General features: G+C 40.0%; 1 protein-coding gene across 5 annotated transcripts in view; it reads right to left on the reverse strand.

The window, feature by feature from the left end:
* Window positions 1-481: 481 nt before the first annotated feature.
* SLC25A27 (solute carrier family 25 member 27) overlaps window positions 482-23,832 on the reverse strand; it is a 29,956-nt gene continuing 6,605 nt past the window's right edge. The window contains exons 4-10 of one of the 5 annotated variants that reach the window (XM_073810648.1): window positions 21,977-22,099; window positions 19,653-19,765; window positions 15,956-16,040; window positions 11,479-11,571; window positions 10,769-10,871; window positions 8,836-8,869; window positions 482-1,119 (exon numbers count right to left, since the gene is read on the reverse strand). In XM_073810648.1, the coding sequence (XP_073666749.1) occupies window positions 8,840-8,869; window positions 10,769-10,871; window positions 11,479-11,571; window positions 15,956-16,040; window positions 19,653-19,765; window positions 21,977-22,099 (547 nt within the window). In that variant the 3' untranslated portion in view covers window positions 482-1,119; window positions 8,836-8,839. Of the gene's footprint in view, window positions 1,120-2,969; window positions 5,661-8,835; window positions 8,870-10,768; window positions 10,872-11,478; window positions 11,572-15,955; window positions 16,041-19,652; window positions 19,766-21,976; window positions 22,100-23,832 lie in introns of those variants that run through there. The other 4 variants (XM_033864126.2, XM_033864127.2, XM_033864125.2 and 1 more) reach the window with 4 other exon arrangements.

The raw sequence follows: 23,832 nt of genomic DNA on the forward strand, positions 1-23,832 counted from the left end.
TTGGTCTGTAGTTTTCTTTTTTATAAATGGGTTTAAGTATTTTGGACTGTAAGTAAACAAATGAGAAGTCAAGGATGTCCTGAGGTTTCCTGGCTGCAGTACGAGGCGTGTAGCACAAGAGAGACTTCTGGAAGAAGAGTACATTGTAAAGGGCGGTGAGAAAGGATTGGAACAAAAACTACTGATTTAATATTGTTAATTTTGAGCTCACAAGGACTGTGGGCCATCCTGGTGGAGAGATAAAGTTGGCAATTGAGAAAACATGAGTAAAGCTGGATAAGTCAGTAAGGACCAGAAACACAGATGATGGTAACATCTACCATCTACTGACTGCCTAGTATGTGTTTGGGAATTACCAGCCCAAGTGTAGTAGCTAAAGTCAGAGAAATGTGTGGCTCCTCCCAGAGAAAGAGTGAATTTTGAGAAGAGGGCCAAGAACAGAACCTTGAAGAACCAAAATTTAAGGACTTGGCAGCAAAGAAACAGCCAATAGAGACTGATGAGGAGAAACAAAAATATAAGTGACAGGAGGGAGTGGTATCATGGTAATCAAAGTAGAATATGATGTCAGAAAAGAAGGGACTAATTTTCCAACGTTTAACTAATGTCAATTTTATTTTCGTCTTTTACCTGTAGCCAGTGAGCATGTCCATCACTGTAACTATTAGTTACCCATCCCTTTTAGTCAGAGCAGAACTGGATTAATAAGGAGAACTGGATTAATAGGGAGTACCCATAAAATAAAATTTATAGCGACAAGGTATAGGTGTTCTTTTTTGCTAATGTATTTCAAGTCTGACATTCTAAATTAAGGTACTTTCTATTTCGATTCTGAAAAGTAAAGATTAACATTTAAAAATCATCTCTAAAATTTGTTATTATCATTTTAACTCAAAAGCACACCAGGACAAAACCACACTAGGACAAAACAAAACCTTTCACAACTCATTAGGCATTTTAAAACATTTATTTTAAAAATCAGAATGATGCACTATATTTACTCACATATATTCCTGTTTGTTACCAGTTATTTTCAGCAAACAGACATCTTTAAGCATCTTCATCTGCTTTTATCAAACCTTCAAAGTGGATCCTGCTGCTGTTGACAATCACAGCAGCCTGTTGGGGGTAAAGTATGGGGAGAGAAAAATAATCACATATTCCTCAGGATTCATAAATAATAAAACACTCGAGTGGGTAAAATGTACATACAAATAGTGATATAATTTTCATATACACTCTAAAATGAATAATATAAACTCATCACATATTTATTAACTGTTAATTGACTAACCAAATATTTTGTATGATTTAAAACTATCAAATTCTAGATTTTTGTAGAATAGCTATTAAACTGATGAATACTTATTTAAAATTATAATAATTACATATGTTTAAAGACACAGGTCTTTTGAAAATGCAGTTAAGCACTGCACATGGTAAAGAATCTCTTGAAATTGAGTGTTACTGACCTGACACAATTATTCTGAAGGTAAGAGGAAAACAACATATGGCTTAATCACGGGTACATAAATGTTTCTTTTTCTTTCCACCCCTAAAAATCTCTGAATTCAACAAATACCTTCTAATTGACTTCTGTGTGAAGTTTCAAAGAGAAACAGAGATGTATTGCGTGACCCTTGCTTGCGAGAGTTCATTTGTATAGGGAGGCAGACACACATCCATGCAGACAGACATCCACAGAAGAAGCAATGGGAGCATGGAGGTGTTGGAGATGTTCAAGTCTTCAGAGATCATTCTAGATGTTAAAGTAGGACTTCCCCAGTGAAGGTGAAGATGAATGGTGGTAGTGACGGGAGGAGAGCTCGGCGGACAGCACAGAATGAACACTGCCTGGGAAGCAGCCACGTAAAGAGCATCTCCAGAGAAATAAGTGGGGCAATGAATTTGCAAGGTGGTAAGGTGCAGGTACCGAGTAATATGCAAAGCTTAGAAAAATGGGTTGAAGCCAGGTTGAGAGGGTCTTGTATATAGTGTCAAAGATTTTAATTTTTCTTGTGTGTGTGAAGGAGTAATTGAAGGTGAATTGCAGGGTGACGTGTCCAGGGTTGCCTGAAGGAAGAGAACTCTGCTACTAGGTGAAGGAAGGATTTCCAGCCACATAAAAAGTTTGTATTCTGCTGTAAGGCCTGAATAAAACTTTCCTCATCCTAAAACACAAGGAATTCATTAAATCCAGGAAACAACAAATCCCAATAATTTTTTTCAATCCTATATTTTTTTCACATGACATTCATATAATGGCTCTCTTCAACTACATGCAAGTTACGATTCTAGAGTTCAGTCACTTCATCTGATAAAGAAATGGACATCAAGAGAAGAGAAGTGAAGGGACTTGATCATAGTTATACTACTTTATCAGGAGGAGAACCCAAAATAGGATAAAGGTCTTGAGAATGCATGTTCAGCCTTTCCTCCACATTACCTGGCATTCAATGATAATATATATTTGTTTGGTAATCATTTTTAAAGAGGTCTGATTTAATTGGGGAGAAGAGAATCAAATATTTTCACCTTCAATGTTTTTAACCACCAAGTATTAAACATTTTTCCAATGGAGGTCCTGAGGGAATCTGTTTTCATTAACAGAAAAGGATATGTATAACTATTTCAATTGTACATAAATGGCTATACTTAAAAATTTGAAGATGACAGAAAAGTAATTTTTTTTACACTTAAAACCTCCCTGAATTTGTTTCCTTCCTTTTTTTCTTGGCAAAGTGAAAGAAATTTCAGACTAGTCTTATGATAGGTACAGATCTTAAAATAATGAAGCCAAAATTAATTGATTCACATCATATGTAACTTTTGTTGAGTACCTAATAGCAAAGAAATGCTACTAATGAGAGTAGAGATTTATATAAAAACAAGACAGTCCTACCTCTAGTGGCTTATAATTAAATAGGATTTGGAGCACTTGATAAAGACACATTATTCTTCACTAAAAGTGAATTTAAGAAATGTTATCTCTTTATTTAGATAGATATGCTAATTCACTTATACATATAAAAAACAAAGGACTGTATATAATTAAAAATAAGAACATGTATATTTTTCAGTGAGAAAAAAAAAATCATTTGTGAAGAGAAAAAATGGGGAAGCTAAGCAAAGGAAGCTCAGAGGTTAAGTATTATCAATACTGAGCTGAAGATAAATACCACCAACAGTTGTATTATAAGAAAGTGGGCTGAAATGGCTGTCTTTCAGTATGGACACAAAATTACTGAAATTTTATTTCTTTTTACTTACTGTGGGTTATTTGGGAGAGGAACAAGATGATTTCAAGTTGGTAAAATAAAGCGAAGTTCCAAGATACATTAATGAAAATGATTTCACTGGAAAAGTATAACTGTGATAGGATATATGTGTTGGATCTACAGGATTTGGTCAGATTCTGGAGGGTCTCTATGTTTTAGCTAAAGTATGGTGACTCCATTCTAAAATGTATGCTAAAGGCAATTCAAATTCATTTAACATGTCTAAGACAGGAAATGCCATAAAGAAAAAATCTGTTTTTGGAAGATTCAATAGCACTGGGCTGGGATGTTGTGAAGATAACATAAGGCATTTACTTGGTACCTAATCAGGGTACAATAACTGTCAGTTGTAATAATAAGTAAGAGATCTGTATCTTTATCCTGGCTCTGCTACTAAGTAAGTTATGAGCATGAACAACTCTACTTCTCTAGGCCTCTGTTTCCTAACTTAGACAATGGAAGAATTAAACCAGACCATCCTAAGGAGTCATTTCCAGTTAAAAAAAACCAATTATTCATGTTGAATCCAGACACCAAGGAATAGTCTCACTATGTAAGCAATGTTTTTACCTCAAGCCCCTCAAAGAATAAAGCTAAATAAAGTTTTTCAGGGTCCAGTTTGCATATAATTATTTTGATCCAATATGTACTTGATTTAAAAATGTATAAAATACACACAAAAAACAAAGTTTCCTAAAGCGGTTCTAATACAGAACACTTGAGAACCTAAGTACATAATATTATTTTAAATATATTTAACAACTCAATTCATACAGACTGACAAATGCAATGGAAAAGTAGACCACCGAAAGATTTTAAGAGATTAAACTTCACATTCTGTAAATTCTACAAAAACGATAAACCACTGCATATTAGTGCATCACATTAAAATATATCTTAAAGCGTACTTCCCCTCTTAAATGGCAGCGATTATACATCAGTGCAACCACAGGGTACTTGTAAACTTTTTTCTGTTCCACATCATTCATGCCCATGATAAATCCTGTTTGCTCGGCTCCACGGTCTTTCTTGGGTCTGAGCTTTTGGGGTTTTCCTATTTTGACAGTTACAGCCTCTACCCATAACTGTAGCCATCCATCCAGAAATGCACACTGTCTGAGGTTGCGGGGAACAGGTGGTATAGAGGTGAATCTGAAGAAATCTCTCACCTTTCTAAGAAAAGGGATGTGATTTAGTGATTGGAGACAAAACTGTACACCATAAGCAGTTTATACTTATCACTTTTTAGGCAGGAGGCTTTGTCAAATTGAATAAGACTCAGGCTAGAGACAGCTTTAGTGTGATTTCTGAGTTCTCTCTCTCTAGGACCCTAAGCGTTAGGGAAGGGGAGATTAAGAAAGGATTTATGTCGACTGACTTCATCTTAGCTTTGCTGTTAACGTGCCACTGAGAGGCTGATGGTAACAGATGTTTCTTTACTACAAGGACCTGTCCACTCGAGCTTTAATCAAATAAACTGCGTTTTTCATATATTGAGATTCTTGAGAGCTAGCGACAAATTCAAGCTGGAATGGGATATGTCACAAAGCAAAGACTCTTTTCTGTTTTCATCAAGATGTGGTCGGTGGCTGTCAGGAAGTCCTTAGCCTGTGTGCTGGCGAGTTAACCAGTGAACACAGATCAACTAACGACAGGGCACTGACGGAAAACGGCTTCTTCCCTTGAGATCCAAACATCATCTCAACTTGATTCTTTTTCATCCTCCTGGCAAGAAAAGGTACATCAACTTCCTTCAACACTAGGGAAATCTCAAAATGTTTATTCATTCACCTCCCTTTAATTTAAAGTATGCACACTTTAACGGCAACAGAAAAGTGAATTATCAAATTTCAGTCGTAAATACTGACACGACAGGTTAAATATGTTCCGTGGTCATTATGTACGTATGTATTTTTCCACATTACTGTTGTCTGCTTCAGGTCTAAGATGCTGTCTCCCTTCTGGCATTTCCTCCTCTAAGCAAGCTCTTCAGCATAGAATAGCATCTCGAAGGTCAAATCTTCTTGCTCAAGGTAAGTGGTCGGGATTTGACTCTTCCTTAGAAAACACTGGGCTGGGTCTCATTGGGAGGCCTTGTGTGATCCAATCAGGTTGCTTTTGAACAAAAAGAGGAGTCAAAGAGAACGTGGGTTTCCAGATAAAAATAAAGTGCTGCCCCCTATAAATCACAGTCTCTGTGGAGTAAGGTGTCTTCCTAAAGAGGTAGAAATAATAGGGGGTGTATGTTGCAGATGCCCGCATTTCAATGATAATGAACACTGTATCTTTAAGGGCTGCATCTTTAAGGGCTTAAAATGGACTGACTCCACTCATCTCTCTGATTTTTTCATAAGTAAGCCAGAACACCAGTGACCAAGGGGTCTGAAAGATTAATCAAAGAAGTTAGTGCATATTTCAAAGCAATTATAAATCTTCTACACATATGCATACACATCTTTGAATGATGAACTCATTTTGAATCCACTTAGGCTGAAAACAAGTATTTTGGTATTTCACCTTTGTAGAGCACCTTATAATTTACAAAGCATTTTCATGTCTTATTTCTCACAGATTTCTCTGAACCATTTACAATGGAAAGGAAAGGTACTGATATCCCTATTTTACAGATGAGGACACTAAGACTTAGCAATCAGATGCCTGTTAGCACGTTGTGGAGCTAGACCATGGGCTTCTGGCTTCCATTCCAGGGTTCCTTTTACTGACTGTTACTGGATAAAAGGCTAGGGCTCAGCGTGCCTGAATTCTAGGCTGGGCTCCTCGCCTCTACGTGTAGTTCACATGTGGAGCATGACAAGGGGGCACTTAAGAACTTGAAAGTGAAGATGAAAGATTATCCTTTGAGAGCTAGGTCATAAAACCAACACCTGGTGTATCACCTAATAAATATAAAAATTCACATTAAATGGAGAAAAGGGCTTTTAACTCAAAGAACTGACTATGAAGGTGTAACTGTGCCAAAAGGAATTATAAGGGAATGAGGATTATTCAATAACAGAAGATAAAAACGCTAAAGACACAGAGGGAAAATCACAGAGGAAACACTGGAAGCAGCCATCAGAGAAAGTGTGTCTCGGATCCAGTTCTCATCTGGTTTGGTTGATAGGTTATGGGTAATATTGATCAGAGAGGAACTCTGATCACATTAGAGTGGAGAAATAAGCTTAAGCAATTAGAATGTAAAATGTATTTGGTTAGAAAGTTTGTAAAGCGATATTTATGTCATTCGTGTTTGGAAATATTGAGCAAGTTATACTGGTAGACTGAGAATATAATAGTGGATTTAGGAGAAGACATCTTAGTGAAATGTACGAAGACACAGACAAAATAAAGAAGTTGTGACGAAACCAGTCTTGTGACAATAAAAATGAAGTGAGCCAAGGATATGACTGCAGTTGGATCTAGAAGCAGAGGTCTTAGTTAAGAATGGACTAGGCAATCATTCCTACTTGCTCTGGTAATCAGACTTCTTCATAGCACCCAAACTATATGCAAATGAAATAAATATTCATCAGGGATTGAGCAAAGCGAGGTCATATTTTCTCTAACTAGTGGAAGGAACTGGGATTGGGTTTAGCTGGGTTTTGAAGAGGAGTTAGAGGAAGATCATATAGCCAAGTAGCACGCATAGTATATAAACGGGATATACTGAGACTCTTCGTAGACGCGCGTGTGGCCAGTACATGCTTTTACTTGTTTTTTCCTCACTGGCATAGTTGCACCACCGAAAATAATCCAAGTGTATGTGAACCCACGTTGTCGTAACTGCTGGAAAAAAAAAGTTTTTCTCCATTCCTATTACTGTGGGGCTCAACACATAAGTGCTCTTGGGTGTATCTTTTTCAATATTAAGTTCACAAATAAGCTCTTCTGTTATTGTTCTGTGTTCAGCAAGCAAACTTCTGATTATAACTTGGCTCCCATATAGCTTGAAGTTAGCTGTCCAGAGGACTTCAGCATCTGGATCACTAGCCAAGTGTATGTCTCAGTGTGGCTGAGCCAACACTGTGGTCCAGTCATCGGTTTCAACGAGCTGGGCTGAAGGGTATCTGTATGTGCAAGGCCAGTTTACTCGGAAGTGCTCAGGAGTTAGGCTTCTAAGCTCAGGGTTCTGCACTGTGATAGATCAACGAGGCAGTGCCACCCTGGTCATCTTTGGTGGTAATCCAGCCTGTCTCTGGTAACGTTTCTCCATCACCACGACCTGTCTCTTTTCTTTTAAAACTTCTATAATGAGCTGTAGGATCTTGAGAAATTCAGTATACTGTCTTAGTTAGGAGCATGGGTTTAGTTAGAGTTGAACAAACTTGCAGTTAATTCCCAGCTCAGCCATATACTAGCTACGTGAACTTGAGCGAGTTTCTTATATACCCTGAGCCATGTTTTTCTAATCTGAAAAAGGAGGATAACCCCACCTATTCTACTAGGTTCTTGTAAGACTTAAAAAAATAATTAATGTGTGCAAAGAGCTTAGCACAGAGCTTGTCATATATTAAGCACTCATTTTTGGGGTCATTTATACTTCGTGAGTCTCACGTATAAAGAGAATGGGTCAGATCAGCTGGTCTCAGCGCTCCTTTGTACGTGATATTCTCCCTGCCCCTCACTTCTCCTGACCGATTTTGTTTTTCATCAGTGGTCTCTCCCGTCCTCATAGTCTCTCACACTAGAAACATCAAAGTCCCATTTCCTTCTCTCTCTCCCTCCCTTTCCCCATCTGATCATTTACTAAGTCTTGTGGAGTCAAGCACAAATGTTCCTGGAATCCATCTCCTCTCCATTTCCACAATCATCTCCTGGCTAGACCACTGCCGAAACGCCCTTTCTTGCGTTCTAGCTTTCAGTGTAGCTTTGACATTGCTGCCACAGTAGTCTTGTCCCCAAGCAAATCTTAGCACATGGCTTCCATGTTCAAACAGATGCTTGCTACCTGCAGAGTTTCACCTAAACTATTGAACTTGCCCCCCAAGATCTTTCTCAGCCTGGTCCCTAAGTGCTCCTCTAGCGTTCCCTCCCACCACCTGCCCGCTGAGGACCTACTGTCCAGCCGCACGGAATTTTCTGCAGTTCACCAGACATGACTTGGTGCCCCTGCTCATGTGGCCCCCTCATGCCTTTCTTGACCTACTGATCAAGAAAACACCTACTGATCCTTCAAAGCTCAGATCAAATATCACCTCTGGGAAGCCTTCTGGGACTTCCCAAAGAGTTCAAGCCATTTTACTCCACTACCTGCGTTCTCCTCTTTTGTTCACAGCACTGGTAGCCTCTTTAGTAAGACTATGTCCTCTGGAGTCAGACTGCCTGGGTTTGAGTCCCTGCCTCCACAGTTACTAACCACCCGGACCGGTCAAGTTATTCAGACACTTTACGCTATTGTTTCCTCCTCTATAGAAGAGAGAGATGATAGTAACCTACTAAATAGATAGTTGGGAGAATTCAGTGAGTTAATCTGAGAGCATGGTTAGCATAGCACTGGCCATATACCAAGTGATTTAGTAATATTAGCTTCATAATTTCTGTAATTTTAACTACTTACGTGTCTATCTTCTCCCATCACATTGTACGCTCCTCTAGCGCAAAAAAAAAAAAAAATAAACATCTTATTTCTTGGTATTACCAGCACTTGTAATAGTGCCTGGTTCATGCAGGCCAAGTCAATATCTTCCTTTCCATTAAACAGCCACAGATTTGAGATAACTTCAAGGTACAATCAAGACAATCAAAATTGTATTTCACAACTTAGGTATGCTTTTGTATCAGATATTGCCAAGGGCTTTGGCTATTAATTTCATGTTAATAGATAGATACCTACTACCCTTGGTGCTGTCATTTATCCCCAAAGCTTCAGTTATTATCTGTGTGTAGACAGTGCTCCAATCTCTATCTCCATCCTCGTGATTCTAAGATCCAGGCCAATATATTAAGCTAGTCATCTAGACGTCTCTTCTTAGATGACCTATGAGTATCCCAAACTTACCATATCCAAACTAAACTTGTCATTCTACCACAAAATCTTCTTCCCTGCAAATGGTCCCCATTTTAGGAAATTATATCACTGTTTGCTCAGGGCAGGAATCTGGGAATGAAGCCCGACTTTTCCTTGCCTTCTCCAACCATTTCCCCATCCAGTCATGTTCTTTTTTAGCTCCTTTCTAAATATTTTAAAATTCTATCTTCTTCTGTCCCCATTGCTATATTCCAGTCCAAGTTATCATTACCTGTCATCTGTCACTACTCCTGGTCTTTCCTCAACCCGCATGGCAGCCAGAATGGTCTTGCTACAAGTGCACACGTCATCAAGCCAATGCCCCTCACTCTCAGGGGTCCTGTGGCCCCTCCTGATCTGGCCCCTGCCTGTCTCTGGCCTCACCCTGTGCTGCTCTCCTCCACGTCTCCGTGCCCTGGACAGCTGGGTTTTCTTCAGTTCTTTGAACGTGTCATATTCTTTGTCCACTCCATCTAGTTCCTCCATCTAGAATGTTCTTTTCTGCCCTTTTGACCTGGCAAAGTCCTACTCATTCTTCACATCTCAATTCAGAAGTCCATTCTCCAAGGAGGTTTTCTTAATCTCCCAGGCTAGGCTGTCCTTACTTGCTATATATATTCTGATAGCACCAGGGATCCCCACCCCATGCCCCCGACTCTTCCACTCATTGCTGCTGGTTTCTTACTCAGTGTTTGTCCTGACCTAGACTGGAAGCTCCTGACCTAGACTGGAAGCTCCAGCACTGGAGCAGGGGCTGAGACTCTTAGGTTCATCCCAAAGCCAGGCATTGAGTACAGGGCTTTGCATGGAGTAGGTGCTCAGTTAATATTATTATATCATATTGTGTAAAGTATTGATTGTTTGAATTTCTAAACCCATAACTCATCCATTCTTTCAAATATGTTCAAACTTACCAAATACTTGAGTACCTTGTTTTTATTATATTTGTTATGTTACTTCCATAAGTCTATCTAATTCTACATCTTAGTTCACTTCAATAAAAAATAGCATCTAGACCAAATAAAAATTATATAATGTTTTCTTCCTAAGCAGAGCTTTGTGGTGATAAGTATTAATGGGTAATGCAACATTTATCATCAAAGTAACTAATTTTGTTTGAAACAGTAACATTTTGATAGGAATGGTCTCTAGTAATGAAATCTGTATACCTGTCTCAAAGTGTAATATTTTGGCTAAATAGCAAAAGGCTTTACATTTCAGAACAATCTATCTACTGGCTTTCCAACAACATAATATCAACCTATTCATTTCTGATGTAACTGAATTATTTTACCTTAATCTACCAAGGGACTTGGAGGTAAAAGAAAATGAAAAGAGATGTAGAAAAGAAAGAAAGAACCATGATTGGGGGCAGAACCATGCCAAAAGCCAGAAGAGAAAAGGATAATATTTAGAAAGGAAAAGTGATTTAAGAATCAATATAAAGAAAACAAAAACAAAGGCAGGAAAAACCTAACTTTACCATTCGCAGCCAGGAGGGTAAAAAGCCTTTATAGAGACTCATGAATCCTTCTCCTTGAACAGCCTGAATCAAGCAGTCAGTTGATGATTTATACAGAAGGCCCCTAAAAAGGAAAGAAGACAATTTTGTTAAATTTCTTATGTGTAAATAGATGTATAAATAGAATGTTTAAATGGTCTAAGAAAAGTTACTTAACTATTTTCTGCTAGCTTAGAAAAAATAATATTGGTGGTTCTTTATATAGAGAGCACCTCTTTCGGGTTTAAAGATATTTTCAAGGTTGAGTTTCCTGATTCACCCCATCCTTGGTCTGATAACTTAGAATTCACTCCACCCGATCTCTTCCAGAGAGAACATACTGTTTTATATCAGGTCAAATTACCCATGTTACCTCTAAGTCATAAGCTTCTGAAGGAAGTGCTCTGGAAATTCTCAGCAGAGTATATTTTCAAAAACTCTTTGAAAACAACAAGGTCATAATGAACACCTTGTGTCTAAATAACACGATGGGTAAATTAGCTTATTTCCCCAAAGGCACAGTACTTTTCCATCAGACACAAAGCAGGTAACTGCATAAAAACAACTTCCTGGTTGAACACATGTAAACACAAAAATACATTTCCATCAAGAATAAATACAGGGAAGGGTCTTTAAAGAACAATATTATTACAGACATTCAGATCCATGGATACTGAAGACTTTCTGTCTACCTTCCTTGTTTATCTCGCGGTTGGTTCATTATTCGGCTTTTGATGACATCAGCGGGTGTTCCCAGAATAGAAGCTACCAGTCCAGAACATAAACTATAGATACAAATAAATGAAATCGAAAGATAATATGTAGCAGTTTCTAAATTTTAAGGAAAGGAAGGGGATTTGATATTTAGAAAGAATGGAATAATAAATCTAGTACTATAATATTCTTCGTAATAATGCTGTTTTAGCTTAAAATCAATGATAAATTAATTCATTAAAGAGGTAGAAAAAAAGAAGAATCTCCAGTCAACAAATATACATTGAACATCTGCTGTAGGCAGGCACTCTTGTAGGCAGTAAACAGGACAGATAAGATCCTGGCACTTACTCAAGGCACTTACTTGGGAGAGGCAGAGGAGAAATGAATAATTTCAGATGTGGTTAGTGCTATGAAAAAAATAAAATGAGATCATGTGATAGGGAGTAACTGGGTGACAGGCAGTCATGGAAAGGCTCGTGGGTGACGGCAGGTCTCGACATAGATGCTTCCTTCTCACCAGCTAGATGAGAGACTAAAGAAGCAGGCAGAGAAGGCTAATTTAAGGAGTTTGATTTATTCTCGATGCGAAGGGAAGTCATTGAAAGGATCGTTAAGTGGGGGAATCACATAATTTGGTTCATAATTACCCCCTCTTGAGAAAGGCTTCTGCTCAGTTACTCAAGACAGACAAAATGGATGTGGCCAACCCACTACAGAGTAAATCAAGATTCTGTAAATGAGTGACTGAACAGTTCAGAGACCACCATCAGTTCCTTATGAGTGTGGGCAGGAGCGAGGCAATACAGGAACATTATCGACATCCCGTAACCCGAGGACCCATTAACTGCTGTAAACTTTTCCAGGAGAAACACAGATGACGAGAAGGGGGAGTGGCTATCCTGAATCACAGGAAATGGAAGGCCCAGGACCCAGGAGGTGGCAGCTAAGTCCACAGACTGGGATCAGGGGGGTCAGACTGGGCTAATGGAAAGCTAGAAAGAAAAACTGTAGAAAACTTTTATGTCCTTCTGGAACATCAGGTACCTCCCAGAGATAAGGATCCCTGAGTTCCAGGCCAAGCAAGGCCTCTGAAGTGTCTGAAGGCTCTGTGGCAGGGCGGCTGAAGCTGCGTTAGGAATCGTCACACTCTGTTGCTCTAACCTGCTGCAGCAGGAAGTCCCCGAGCTCTTTATGACTCTTGCAGCTCAGAACTGATTGTTCAAAGTAGAAACTCACTTTAGGAATTCTTGAATTCAAGAGAAGGAGCCCATATGACCTATTTACATCTTCCAGCAAATGACCCGACCGTGCATGTAACTTTTCTTGGGCCTTTGTCCACATGACAGGCATTGCCTACGTGGAAAGAACTTACTGTTTCACCATATATATCCCAGGAGGTGTAGACTGCTGCTCTTTTAACATTCTTTCCTATTTGTTCAGATACTTTGCAAGTCCAAGTTTAATATCATTTATTTTAATATACCTTCACGTTTTTACATAGAAATGTCTCCAACTAACACAAAATTCACCTACGTTCTAAAACTTAGGTCTACTAGAAACAGCATACAAGATCAATCAAGAGGTAAGGAAGAACAAAGAAACAGGATAGAAAAAGGTACACAATTTCCCCCTCTTGGCTCAAAAGATTGGAGGGAAACGCTACAATTTTACTCGTCCATTTGCTTCAGAGAGGCTGGGTGCCAGCTCTGCTTCACACATAAGAGCCAAGAGGAGAAACGACTTCTACCAGAGTGTTAATATTATTAATAAATTCTATTTTTAAAATGTAGGTAGCCCTCATTAATTAGTAGTCACTAACTAATTAATTTACTATTAAAGGATTTATTTTTACCTGTATAATAACCACATCAAGAACGCCCTTTGGCAACTGTCGCCCCATGTGGCACACAGAGACCTTAGGGGCAGCTGCCAGTGGTCTGCCTCATCCCCTTCTTATCAAATTGTTTTGAGGAGGTAGTGTGATCTGGCTAGGCTCCTTTAAAAAAAAAATATTGAAAGAGAGCAAACAGTATATTAAGGAGGCCTCCAGGTAAGATGGTCAAAATGAGAAGAGAGAGGAGTAAAAGGAACGTCAGTTTCATCAAGCTACTTGGCATGAACATTGCTGCTTTTTGCTATTGACCTTTATCACTCCTTGCTAGTAACACCCCAAAATGAGGCCCAGGACATGGCTAAAGTGATAATGGACCGAGAGTGATTGGGTAAGTCTTCTGTTCTCTCTAGGAGACCAGATGGCCATCTGCAAGGCTAGTTTGTAACAGTCCATCAGCACTCATGCTCATCTGTGATCATCACACAGTGTAAGCTAACCTTTTGCACAGTTTTACCTCTCAGTAGCCTCGTGATCTAAAAAGAGGGAAGAGGGAATTTTTCTGGCTTTTCTGTTCTGTATAATTGCCTGAATTAATTCAACACCCCAGCTTTCTGCTGCGTCCCGTAGTAACGTACTTTGCCACCTGCCTCCCCACCTCCCTAAAATCCTAGCCACAGTCTTCTGCTGCTCCTCCCTCACCCCAGAACTTCATTTTACTTACACTATTGTTTTTAATTGTGGTAAAATATACATAATGTACAATTTACCGTTTTAGCCATTTCTGAGCACATGGTTCAGTGCTTGCGCCACTTTTACTCCTCTTCTTCGTACCAGATTCCTCTCCCTCAGATGCTGACGGCTCGTATCAATCTCTCGACTGCACGGCTGCAATCCCCTTCGAACCTCCACGATCGCTCATTTTACCCCGTGACACAGCCTGCAGAACTTCCAGATCGCACAGCACTGTTTACCTACTTAGCTGTGAGTCTGTGGTTAGCGACTTTCAAGCTGCCTCACGTACCCACAGACTCCTACCAACCCAGTTAAAAACCCGATCCAGCGTGTGGAGCTCAAGAAGGAGCCAAGTACCAGTCACCCCATTTTCTTAAAACCTGACTTAGAGAACAGTAAGACGAAGTTATTTCAGATGAGGGCTGGAACACAGTGATGAGAAATCCTATGTCTTTCCAAAAAAGACAGATCCATTAGGTGGAGTTGGGTCCGTTAGGCAGATTTACACCTGCTGGGAAATTCTTGAATCTTAAGTTAGAAGTGTGGCATTTTGAAGACCATTTGGGTAGAAAGACAATGAAAAAGAAACAAGAGGTAACATCACTGTGGGACTGTTAGAACTGAATATCCTGCTCTGAGAATAGATCATGACACTGAACAGACAAGCCTCTTGAAAGACAAGAGTATCTCTCAAGATGATATGGGTAGAATGATTGACTGGGTAGAAACTGGGGAAGAGTCTCACAAGCAGAGCGAACAGCATGGACAAAGATAGTGAAGGGAAGAATGTAAGGGTGGGTACAGATATCCTAAGGATGTTTATAGGACAGAGGCCTAAAATCCTCAGTCTTCTCTGTGAAAGAGGTGGCTGGACGACTGGCTACAGAAAATATGGTGTCGCTTGTGAAAACACCTGGAGGAAAGTTCGGAATGTGAAAGAAAGCTGAGCAAAGACAGAAAGATTGCCCTAGCGGCACTAAAGATAACACTTTAAAAGAGGAAGAAAAAAAAAAAAAAAAGAGGAAGAACGAAGAAAAACTACTCTAGGAATATTAAGCTGACCCTGAAATTTGGAACCGTTTATATCTATGTCTATTTGTATCTCCAGATATCACTAATTTGGCACTTCTCACATACTTTCAGGGTTGTCTAAATAGCATAAAGGGTCTAGAATTTGGAAACAGGATCAGAAGCTAAATAGAATCATAAGGACCCTCGACATCTATAAAGTTAACTCACTCTAATGGATCATTTGAACTTGTGTTGCAAAGAATTTAAGCTGTTTCTCTTTCCTAGGATGCTCTTCTTTATCGTGTCTCTGTCCGTCACAAGCCACAGCCCTTCAAAAACACTTATCTAATTCTGTCTCCTTCGTAGGCCCTTCTGAGCGGTTATTTTTTCTCTCTGCACCTCCCACCCCAACTCTACAGTAACTAGTTTCTTTCTTTTAGCACTTACTGTGCAGTCTTTTTACACTAGTCTTGTTTTTTCCCCTTGGTACACTCCCTGGGAAGGAGTGTGGTTTACCTTTTGTACCCACTGCAGGGCCTTGCACAGTGCCTTTAACCTAAACGATGCTCAGATATACCCGTTGAATTGAGTTGGAGAATCAGTTATCAGAATCTGACCCTGGGATGGCCCCATCAAGGTGCAAATATTTGGGGAGGTTTAACCTGAAGCATTCTGCAACTCTGCCCCTCCCTTCCCCATTTTAACTGCAATAAACTTTTAAGAAAATTGTTCTTTATAAATGTACTATTGCCTTTCTTTAAGGGTGATATCAGTAGGTTCTCAATCGTAAGAGACAAAAGTTAGAATTTATGCCAAATATGGAAGAAAGGGTGAGATAGGAAAAAATAGAAAGAGACAAGCTAAAACAGTCTTACCTTGATAAGCCATGAGTCATGATATTGTCCTCCAGTGGTGTATTCAAAACCAAGTAGTGTTTCACTGTATCGTAAGTGGTTAAATCTGGCAATACATAGAAAAAGAAAAAGCTTAAATATCATTCATTCAACAATGAATGTCTTTTGTGTCAAGAATGCGCTAAGAATGGGGCAGGAATGTGTAGAAGGATGAAAGATCCCATTCTTGTTCTCAAGCAGAGGAAAGCAGATGGAGGGGGAGGAAAAGAGGAAGAGAGACAGACACCCAATTATATCATTTGAACATCTGAATCCAGCTCTGCTTAGTCAGTTCAACCCCTGCACTTTTCAGTGTTGGAGCTGATGAATTCCTTTTTTTAGCCTAAGTTAGGTTGAGTTGAGATTCCGTCACTTTAAACAAAAGGTCCTGGTCATTATTCTACATTAAGTTTTGTATACTTTTTTCCTAATGACAATGAAGAGCTGTTGAAGGGTTTTAAACGGGGGAGGGATAGATCCCAATACTGGAGTTTTGTAAAGATTACATACACCAAAGTACAGAGAAGGGAATTGGAAAGAGGTAAGAATGGGTAGATGCATTTTATCATTCACCAGATATCTGAGCACCTGCTGTGTGGTAGGCGCTATTCTAGGCTCTGGGGAAAGAGCCGTGGACAAAATGAACAAAATCCCCATTCTTTGTTGGAGGCTGAGACAATAAACAAGTAAGTAAACACATGGCATTTCGGATGGTAGTGACTGCTCTGAAGACAAGGCAAGGAGAGGGGACAGCGAGCGTGTGAGGGTGGGGAAGGTTGGTGTATGTGAATTTAAATAGGGTGATCAGGGAAGACCTCGCTATAATATTTGAGCAGATACCTTAAGGAAGCTTGAGAAAGTACACTTTGTAGATATCTATGACAAAGCGTCCCGGGCAGAGCCACAGCCACAGCGTGTGTTATAGCCCTGAGGCAAAGTCAGCTTTGTATGTTAGAAGAACAGCAAGAACACTAGTTTAACAGGAGCAGAGGCAGCAAGAGTTGGAGAAGGGGATGATTTGAGCAAAGGAGTGACTGACCGGGGCCACGATTTACAAGATCACTCTGGCTGCTCTGTTAAGAGTAGACTATCGGGAGACAAGGCAGATTAGATATGAGGCTGTCGCGGTTCTTCTGGTAAGAAATGATGGCGGCTTGGATAAGAAATGATGGCGGCTTGGATAAGAAATGATGGCGGCTTGGATAAAGGCGTTGTGGAGTGCTGGTCAGAGTTCGGGTGTTTTGAAGACAGAATCAACAGGATCAACAGGGATTGGCCAGCAGATTGAATATGGAGGGAAGGAAAGGAAGCAAAAATGACGGCAAGGTTTTGAGCTTGAACAATTTGAAGGACACAGCTGCCATTTATGCAGATGGGAAAATGAGAATGGACTAATTTAAATGTTTTAAGGTAAGATGAGAGGCCCCAGTGATCCTGATTAGAAAAATTTCAGATGCACAGTGGGACAAAATGGCTGTGGGGTGTATGTGGGGAGACTAGTTAGGAGACATTTGTAGTGGTCCAGTAGGAGGAGATCAATACTACTTGGACAGAGCAGTGGCTCCAGGGATGAAGGGAAGTGGATGAACTTGAGATATGTATGCAAGACAGAACTGGCTGGATTTGGTGACTGGTTGGCTGTAAGGAGCAAGGGAAAGCAAAGAGATCAAAATCAGGCCCAGGTTTCTGGGTTGTTCAACTAAAAAGATGATGATATCATATTTTGAGATTGGGAAGAACAGAGAAGGAAGTGATTTAGTAAATGAGCTTGGGTTGGACACATTCAAAGTGATATATTTAAGATAAGCTGGAACTTGAAAGAGAAATCTGGGCTGCAGTAGATTTTGAAGCAATAAATTGAGAACGACAATCTGAAAGGTTTCCTGAAAACCAAAATATCCACCAATATGATGCAGCAGACATCAATGGACTGAAATAGCAGTATATAAAATAGATTTACTCCCTTTGATGTTTGAGTGATATGTTACTATACCTCTCAAAAATGCTATTTATCAGGTTCTTAGAATCATATAATTTTGGTCTTAGGAGTCTTTCATCCATTGATTCATTCACTAAATGTTTGTTGATTATGTACGAGGGACTGGGGAAATGAAGAAAAATGAAACATAGTCCTTGCCTTCAGGGGGCTCAAAATCTAGAGGAGGAGATAGACACATAGTAGAAAGCAATGAAATGAGGTAAAACCGGTAACAGAGATAAGCACGGGGAACTATGGAAACATATAAAGGGCATCTAACACACCGTGACCTGGGAGGGGCGGCTGCAGGAGGTCTGGGTAAAGTACACGGGTGGGGAAGACACCTCAGCTATGTATGAAACGATCTGCAGAAGAAAACTAAACAGAAGAAGAGGGATGAGGACAGAGAGTACAGAGGTGAGGAAGAGTCTGGTGTGTGCGGGCAGTGGAACATTTTAGCTCTGGACTCTGCTTCCCTCTCTGCTCCAGAGTCAATGAATTGCTCAACCCCAGAAGACACAGGTTGGATTATACAGGCCTGCTGTGTTATGTTATGAAATTTCCACTTTATTCTCTGAGTGATAAGAAGCCAGTGAAGGGTTTTAAAGATACCAATAACATGTTCAGATCTGTATTTTAGATAAAGCTCGATGGATACTGGGTACAAATTTGAGGGCAGAGGAAGAGACCAGTTAGAGGGCTGTGGCAGTGGTCTAGTTGTGTTTTGATGGTTACTACTGTAAAAACAGTCATTTTAAGGATACTAAGGTAGTAGACATGAGGGGGGAAACTTTCTTTTAATTGAAATATAGTTAATGTATAATGTTATGGTTATTCCAGGTGTACTACATAGTGATCTGACATGTGCATACATTATAAAAAGGTCACCACAATAAGTCTAGTAACCATCCGTCCCCATACAAAGTTATCACAATATTACTGTAATAGTTCCTTATACCGTATATTACATCCCTGTGACATATTTATTTTATAACTGGAAGTTTGTACCCCTTAATCCCCTTCACCTATTTTGGCCTCCTACCCTCCTCTCCTCTGGCAACCTCCTGTTCGTTCTCTGCATCTATGAGTCTGTTTTCATTTTGTTTTGTTTTGTTTTTTAGATTCCACATTGAGATCACATGGTATTTGTCTTTCTCTGTCTGACTTATTTCACTTAGCATAATACTGCAGGGGGGCATTTAAGAAATATTTAGAAGATAGGAGAAATTAATGACTGAATATGGGAAGCGAGAGATGGGGATGAGTTAAGGAAACATTCAGATTTCCAGCCTGAGGTGCCCAGCTGTACAGAATGGATTACACGGCAAGAGGAGCAGGATTACTGGGGGGAAAGATTTGTAGTCTGCATTTAATGACCATCACATACGGTACATATACCAGTTTGAATCTGAGAGGAAGGTATGGTGTGGAGCATAGCCCTTAGAAATGGTTTGGTATTATCTCCTTATCGTCACAATTTGCTAGTTTTAGGAAATCCTTTTCATACATCAGCATAGAGTAAAGTGAAAATATTCTAGGGAAAATATTCAATTATGACATTATAACATAAGGGAAGACTGTTGCCAGTACATATTATTAAAAATAATAAAATACATATTCTCATTTTCCCCGATGGAGTGCTTATAATTAAAATGATGAAGGCGATTAGGACTTCGCAGAATTCAATGAAGTTTCCATTACCTCCCATATTCACCAGCGCTGCTCTTTGTATATTGGGTACCCAGCCTGCCCAAAGCCCACGTATTCCTCCTTCAGCTAAGATTTTTGCAAATGCGTGATGCACACCACGAAATCTAAAGGAAAATAATAATAAATGTGAAAACTCTATGCGTTCCTGTGTTTGGAATGCAATTGTATAAGCTTTGCCTATAGCTGTTATGACTTAGAGTAAAGTAACATCTTAACTATCTAGAATTGTTAGAAATTAAAGCAATCCACGTAAGTCTAATTTCCAGATAAACTTATTAGTTTTTTAGAAAAAAGGCCCACTTTTGATTTAAACACTTTTTTATGGAGAGCTTTATAAACTGTGACATCCTCTTCTCAGATTATTAAACAGATTAAAACTCCTTTCTTGATATTTTACATCATCTGTGCCCATATTAACTATAGGCAGGAATAGTGGTTATCAGACCTCTGAGTTCATTTTACTAGTATTGTGGGAGACCTTCAAATTTTGCAATTTTACCAAATAACATCAAAAAAAATCAATTCTCATATCATCTCATAAAAGAAGTGATATTTTTAGACCAAAAAGGAGGGAGGAAAATTTCATAAGAGTTCTTAAAACTGAATACTTTGGGCTTTATGAAAATTTATTATCTTGCCTTTATTTTGCACATTTTTCTATACACAGATGAAAAATGGTGCTGAACCATGAACCGAATGTGGAAACCTATGATATAAAATAAAAGCCTGGGTTTTATATAGTCAGACATACCTGGTGTCAAATGCCATCTTACTACTTACTAGCTGTGTGGCTTCTACTCAGGCATTAAACTCTCTGAGTCTTACCAAAAAGAAGGACATTCATAATTGCTATTATGCTATATAAGAAATATGCTCACGAATGAGGTCACATTAACAATTGCACATTTATTGTGCACTTATTAAGCACCAGATTTTTTATATACATAAGATACAAGTTATTCCTGAAAACTCTATGAAGTATGTATTATTATTCAAATTTTCATCTGAAGAAACTGAGGCTTAGGGAGGTTAAGGAACTTGACTAGGGTAACAGAGCTAAAATGTGGCAAAGGCTGGATTTGAATTCCAGATTGTCTGATCCCAAGGTTCATGCTCTTTACAACATTAAATACTTTTTCCTATTATATCAAACCCAAAATGTCCAACATTAGAGACAGAGAAGGAAAAACATTGAGGTGATCAGTTAAAACTCAGACATTGCTGGACCCCAACGGTTCCTTCTCTCCATGTATCAAACCAAGGCAACATTACTTCACCCTGCTACATAGTAATCAGAAGTTGTTACAGGATGACAAAACGGGTCCTGGGATTCTGTAAACTACTTGGTTAAGTCAGTGCGGTACCCTTTTCTCCTCTGCTGTACATGTTACTTATCTCCCTGTTGGGAAGGGGGCCTGGACTGCCACAGCCCAACCCCACTTTCCACTGAGTCAGCTGGAAGAGCAGCAGAGCAGAGGGCAGTGATCGTGGTGAACCTCCAAAGGAGGCCCCCAACCCCCCCTGACCTCTGGCTCAGCGGCACACCCGCAGTGTTCAGAGGATCAGACCCCTTCATACTCAACTCAGGGCATCCTGCACTTTTCCTCTTTCCTGGGAGAGGTCTGTCTATCTATCTGCAAGACTTGCCCCTTTCCCAGGGGAAACTGCCTAAGTGGTATTTTAGTAAATTGTTGAACAAGAGGCCCTTTGAAGAAAGGCAGACTTTGACAATATAGGGTAGTGCAATAGGAGAATTTTATATCACAACAGCATAATAATAATAAAAATTTGGGAAAAGAGGAGCGAAATTAGGGAAGGAGGAACAATTTGCAAGGTTCACCTTGCTATTTCCCTTCCTTCAGAGAGAAAGGGAAAGAAAGCAAGCTTTCTGGCACCTCATGAGCCAGGCACTCTGTCAAACCATCTGAGACAGTCCCTTTTAAAGATGAAGAAACAGACTAGAAATGTTAAGTGACTTCCACAATGCCAAGCCACAGTGGCAGAATCAGAATTCACACCAGGGCAACTGTTAATGATCAGACTCTTTATATCAAGCTGCAGTAGGGGACAAATCTAGCTGCCTTGTCTGGGAAAGCAGCAAAGAGCGATGCATATGTACAATCTGTCTGGTAGAGAACATGTACACATTGTCAGGCAAAGAAAAGGTCCATCTCACCTCTCCCCTTAGTGAACACCACTTCCAAATTAAGAGTCAGAATTAATGTCTTTCCTGAATGTTGGGTTACAAAAATGCATAAGTCATTAGGGAATGTTCAAGGGGGAGAGGAAAGTTACTCATTGGTTGGAGAACTTACCGCAGTGGTTTTCCTTCAAGTTTCCTTTTTCCTTCCATTTGCATCTGAACCTTCACTAGGTCAGTTGGGTTGGCTAAAAATTGGCCAACAACACCAGCCATCATCCCTCCAATCACTGATTTCCTAATTATAAAAGGGGATACATTTTTTTAAAGGTTGCTATCAATTTCACAGATTCTGTAGGGAATAATATGCTGGTACAGCCCCTGCATTAAGAGATTTAAGACACAGTGAAGCAAAGAATAGACCCAGACAAATCACAGAGGTTTGTCTGTTTACTGATGGGAGGGTTCAAGGACCCGGAGGCGTCGAAATTCAAATCTGAAGTGCCAGGGGCCTTTCATGGCCTGAAATTCAAAGGAAGGGCAGTTGCTTCAAAGACATAGTTTAACTACAGTTTAATTCTGACCACAGGAGAATAAAAACAGCATTGATGTAATCAGTTTAACAGACAAAGGCTGGTAGGTCAATTTTTTTTTTTTTTTTTTTTTTTTTCAGTACGTGGGCCTCTCACTGTTGTGGCCTTTCCCGACACGCAGGCTCAGCAGCCATGGCTCACGGGCCCAGCCGCTCCGCGGCATGTGGGATCTTCCCGGACCGGGACACGAACCCGTGTCCCCTGCATCGGCAGGCGGACTCCCAACCACTGCGCCACCAGGGAAGCCCGGGTAAGTCAAATGTTATGGATTACTATTTTAGTAGTTTTCCAAGGGGAAGGGGTTTTGACAATGCTCCTCTCTTTGAAGAAACTCTTTCTGTCCCTGGACTCTTCCTCGTCCTCACCTCCTGGAGCCAACAGGGAACAAGTCTAGGCTATTGTACTTAAACATGCCCTGAATCCTTCATCTTCTCCCTACTCCAGCTGCTCCTGTCTCGGGACAAGCCCCAGTCATCTTCTACTGAGATTATGGCAGTGGCCTCTTGGGGGGAGAGGGGTAGCTAATTTCTTTGTACTCTAAAACAATATTTGAAGAGGTACAAATGAGTACAGAGTAGAAAAGGGTCCCTATCCCCAGTTCCCCTCTTCTGAAGTGATCGCAACGACTAGTTTCTCTTATACTTTTCTGGAGATAATAACAATGCGTTCACTGAATGCATTACATCAGGCACTGTTTTAAGCACTTTTACAAATATCATTTAATTCTCAGATAGACTCTATGACATTAGTACCACTGTTATTTCCTCTTTACGGGTGAGGAGACTGAGGCACAACGCAGTTAAATGACAGCTCACACAGTGAGGAGTACAGCCAAGATGTAACCCCCAGGCAGTCTGAGTGCACAGTCCACAGTCTTAACCACTAAGTTACAGCTGACGGCTTGTGCACACGTGCGCATATATATAAAGTATCTTTTTTTAAAGTACAAATGCAGGGCTTCCCTGGTGGCACAGTGGTTGAGAGTCCACCTGCCTATGCAGGGGACATGGGTTCGTGCCCCGGTCCGGGAAGATTCCCACATGCCGCGGAGTGGCTGGGCCCGTGAGCCATGGCCGCTGAGCCTGCGCGTCCGCGTCCGGAGCCTGCACTCCGCAATGGGAGCGGCCACAACAGTGAGAGGCCCGCGTACCGCAAAAAATAAACAAACAAACAAAACAAAAGTACAAATGCAGAATGCCAGGTTGTATACTGTTCTGCTCTTAAAGGTTATCTCTGTCAATTCATATAGAGCTGCCTCATTTAAAAAACAGTTTCATAGCATTCCATTTTATGACCACTCCATAATTTATATAAGCAGCTAACTCTTCACTAAGAAATGTGAACATTTATATGACATTTGATTGATCCTGCCAAGTTCCTTTTCACAATACTTGTATCAATTCTTGCTCCCACCAATCACCTATGAGCATGACTGTTT

The sequence above is a fragment of the Tursiops truncatus genome, chromosome 10 (assembly GCF_011762595.2).
Source record: "Tursiops truncatus isolate mTurTru1 chromosome 10, mTurTru1.mat.Y, whole genome shotgun sequence".
In the NCBI taxonomy this organism is placed as follows: domain Eukaryota; kingdom Metazoa; phylum Chordata; class Mammalia; order Artiodactyla; family Delphinidae; genus Tursiops; species Tursiops truncatus.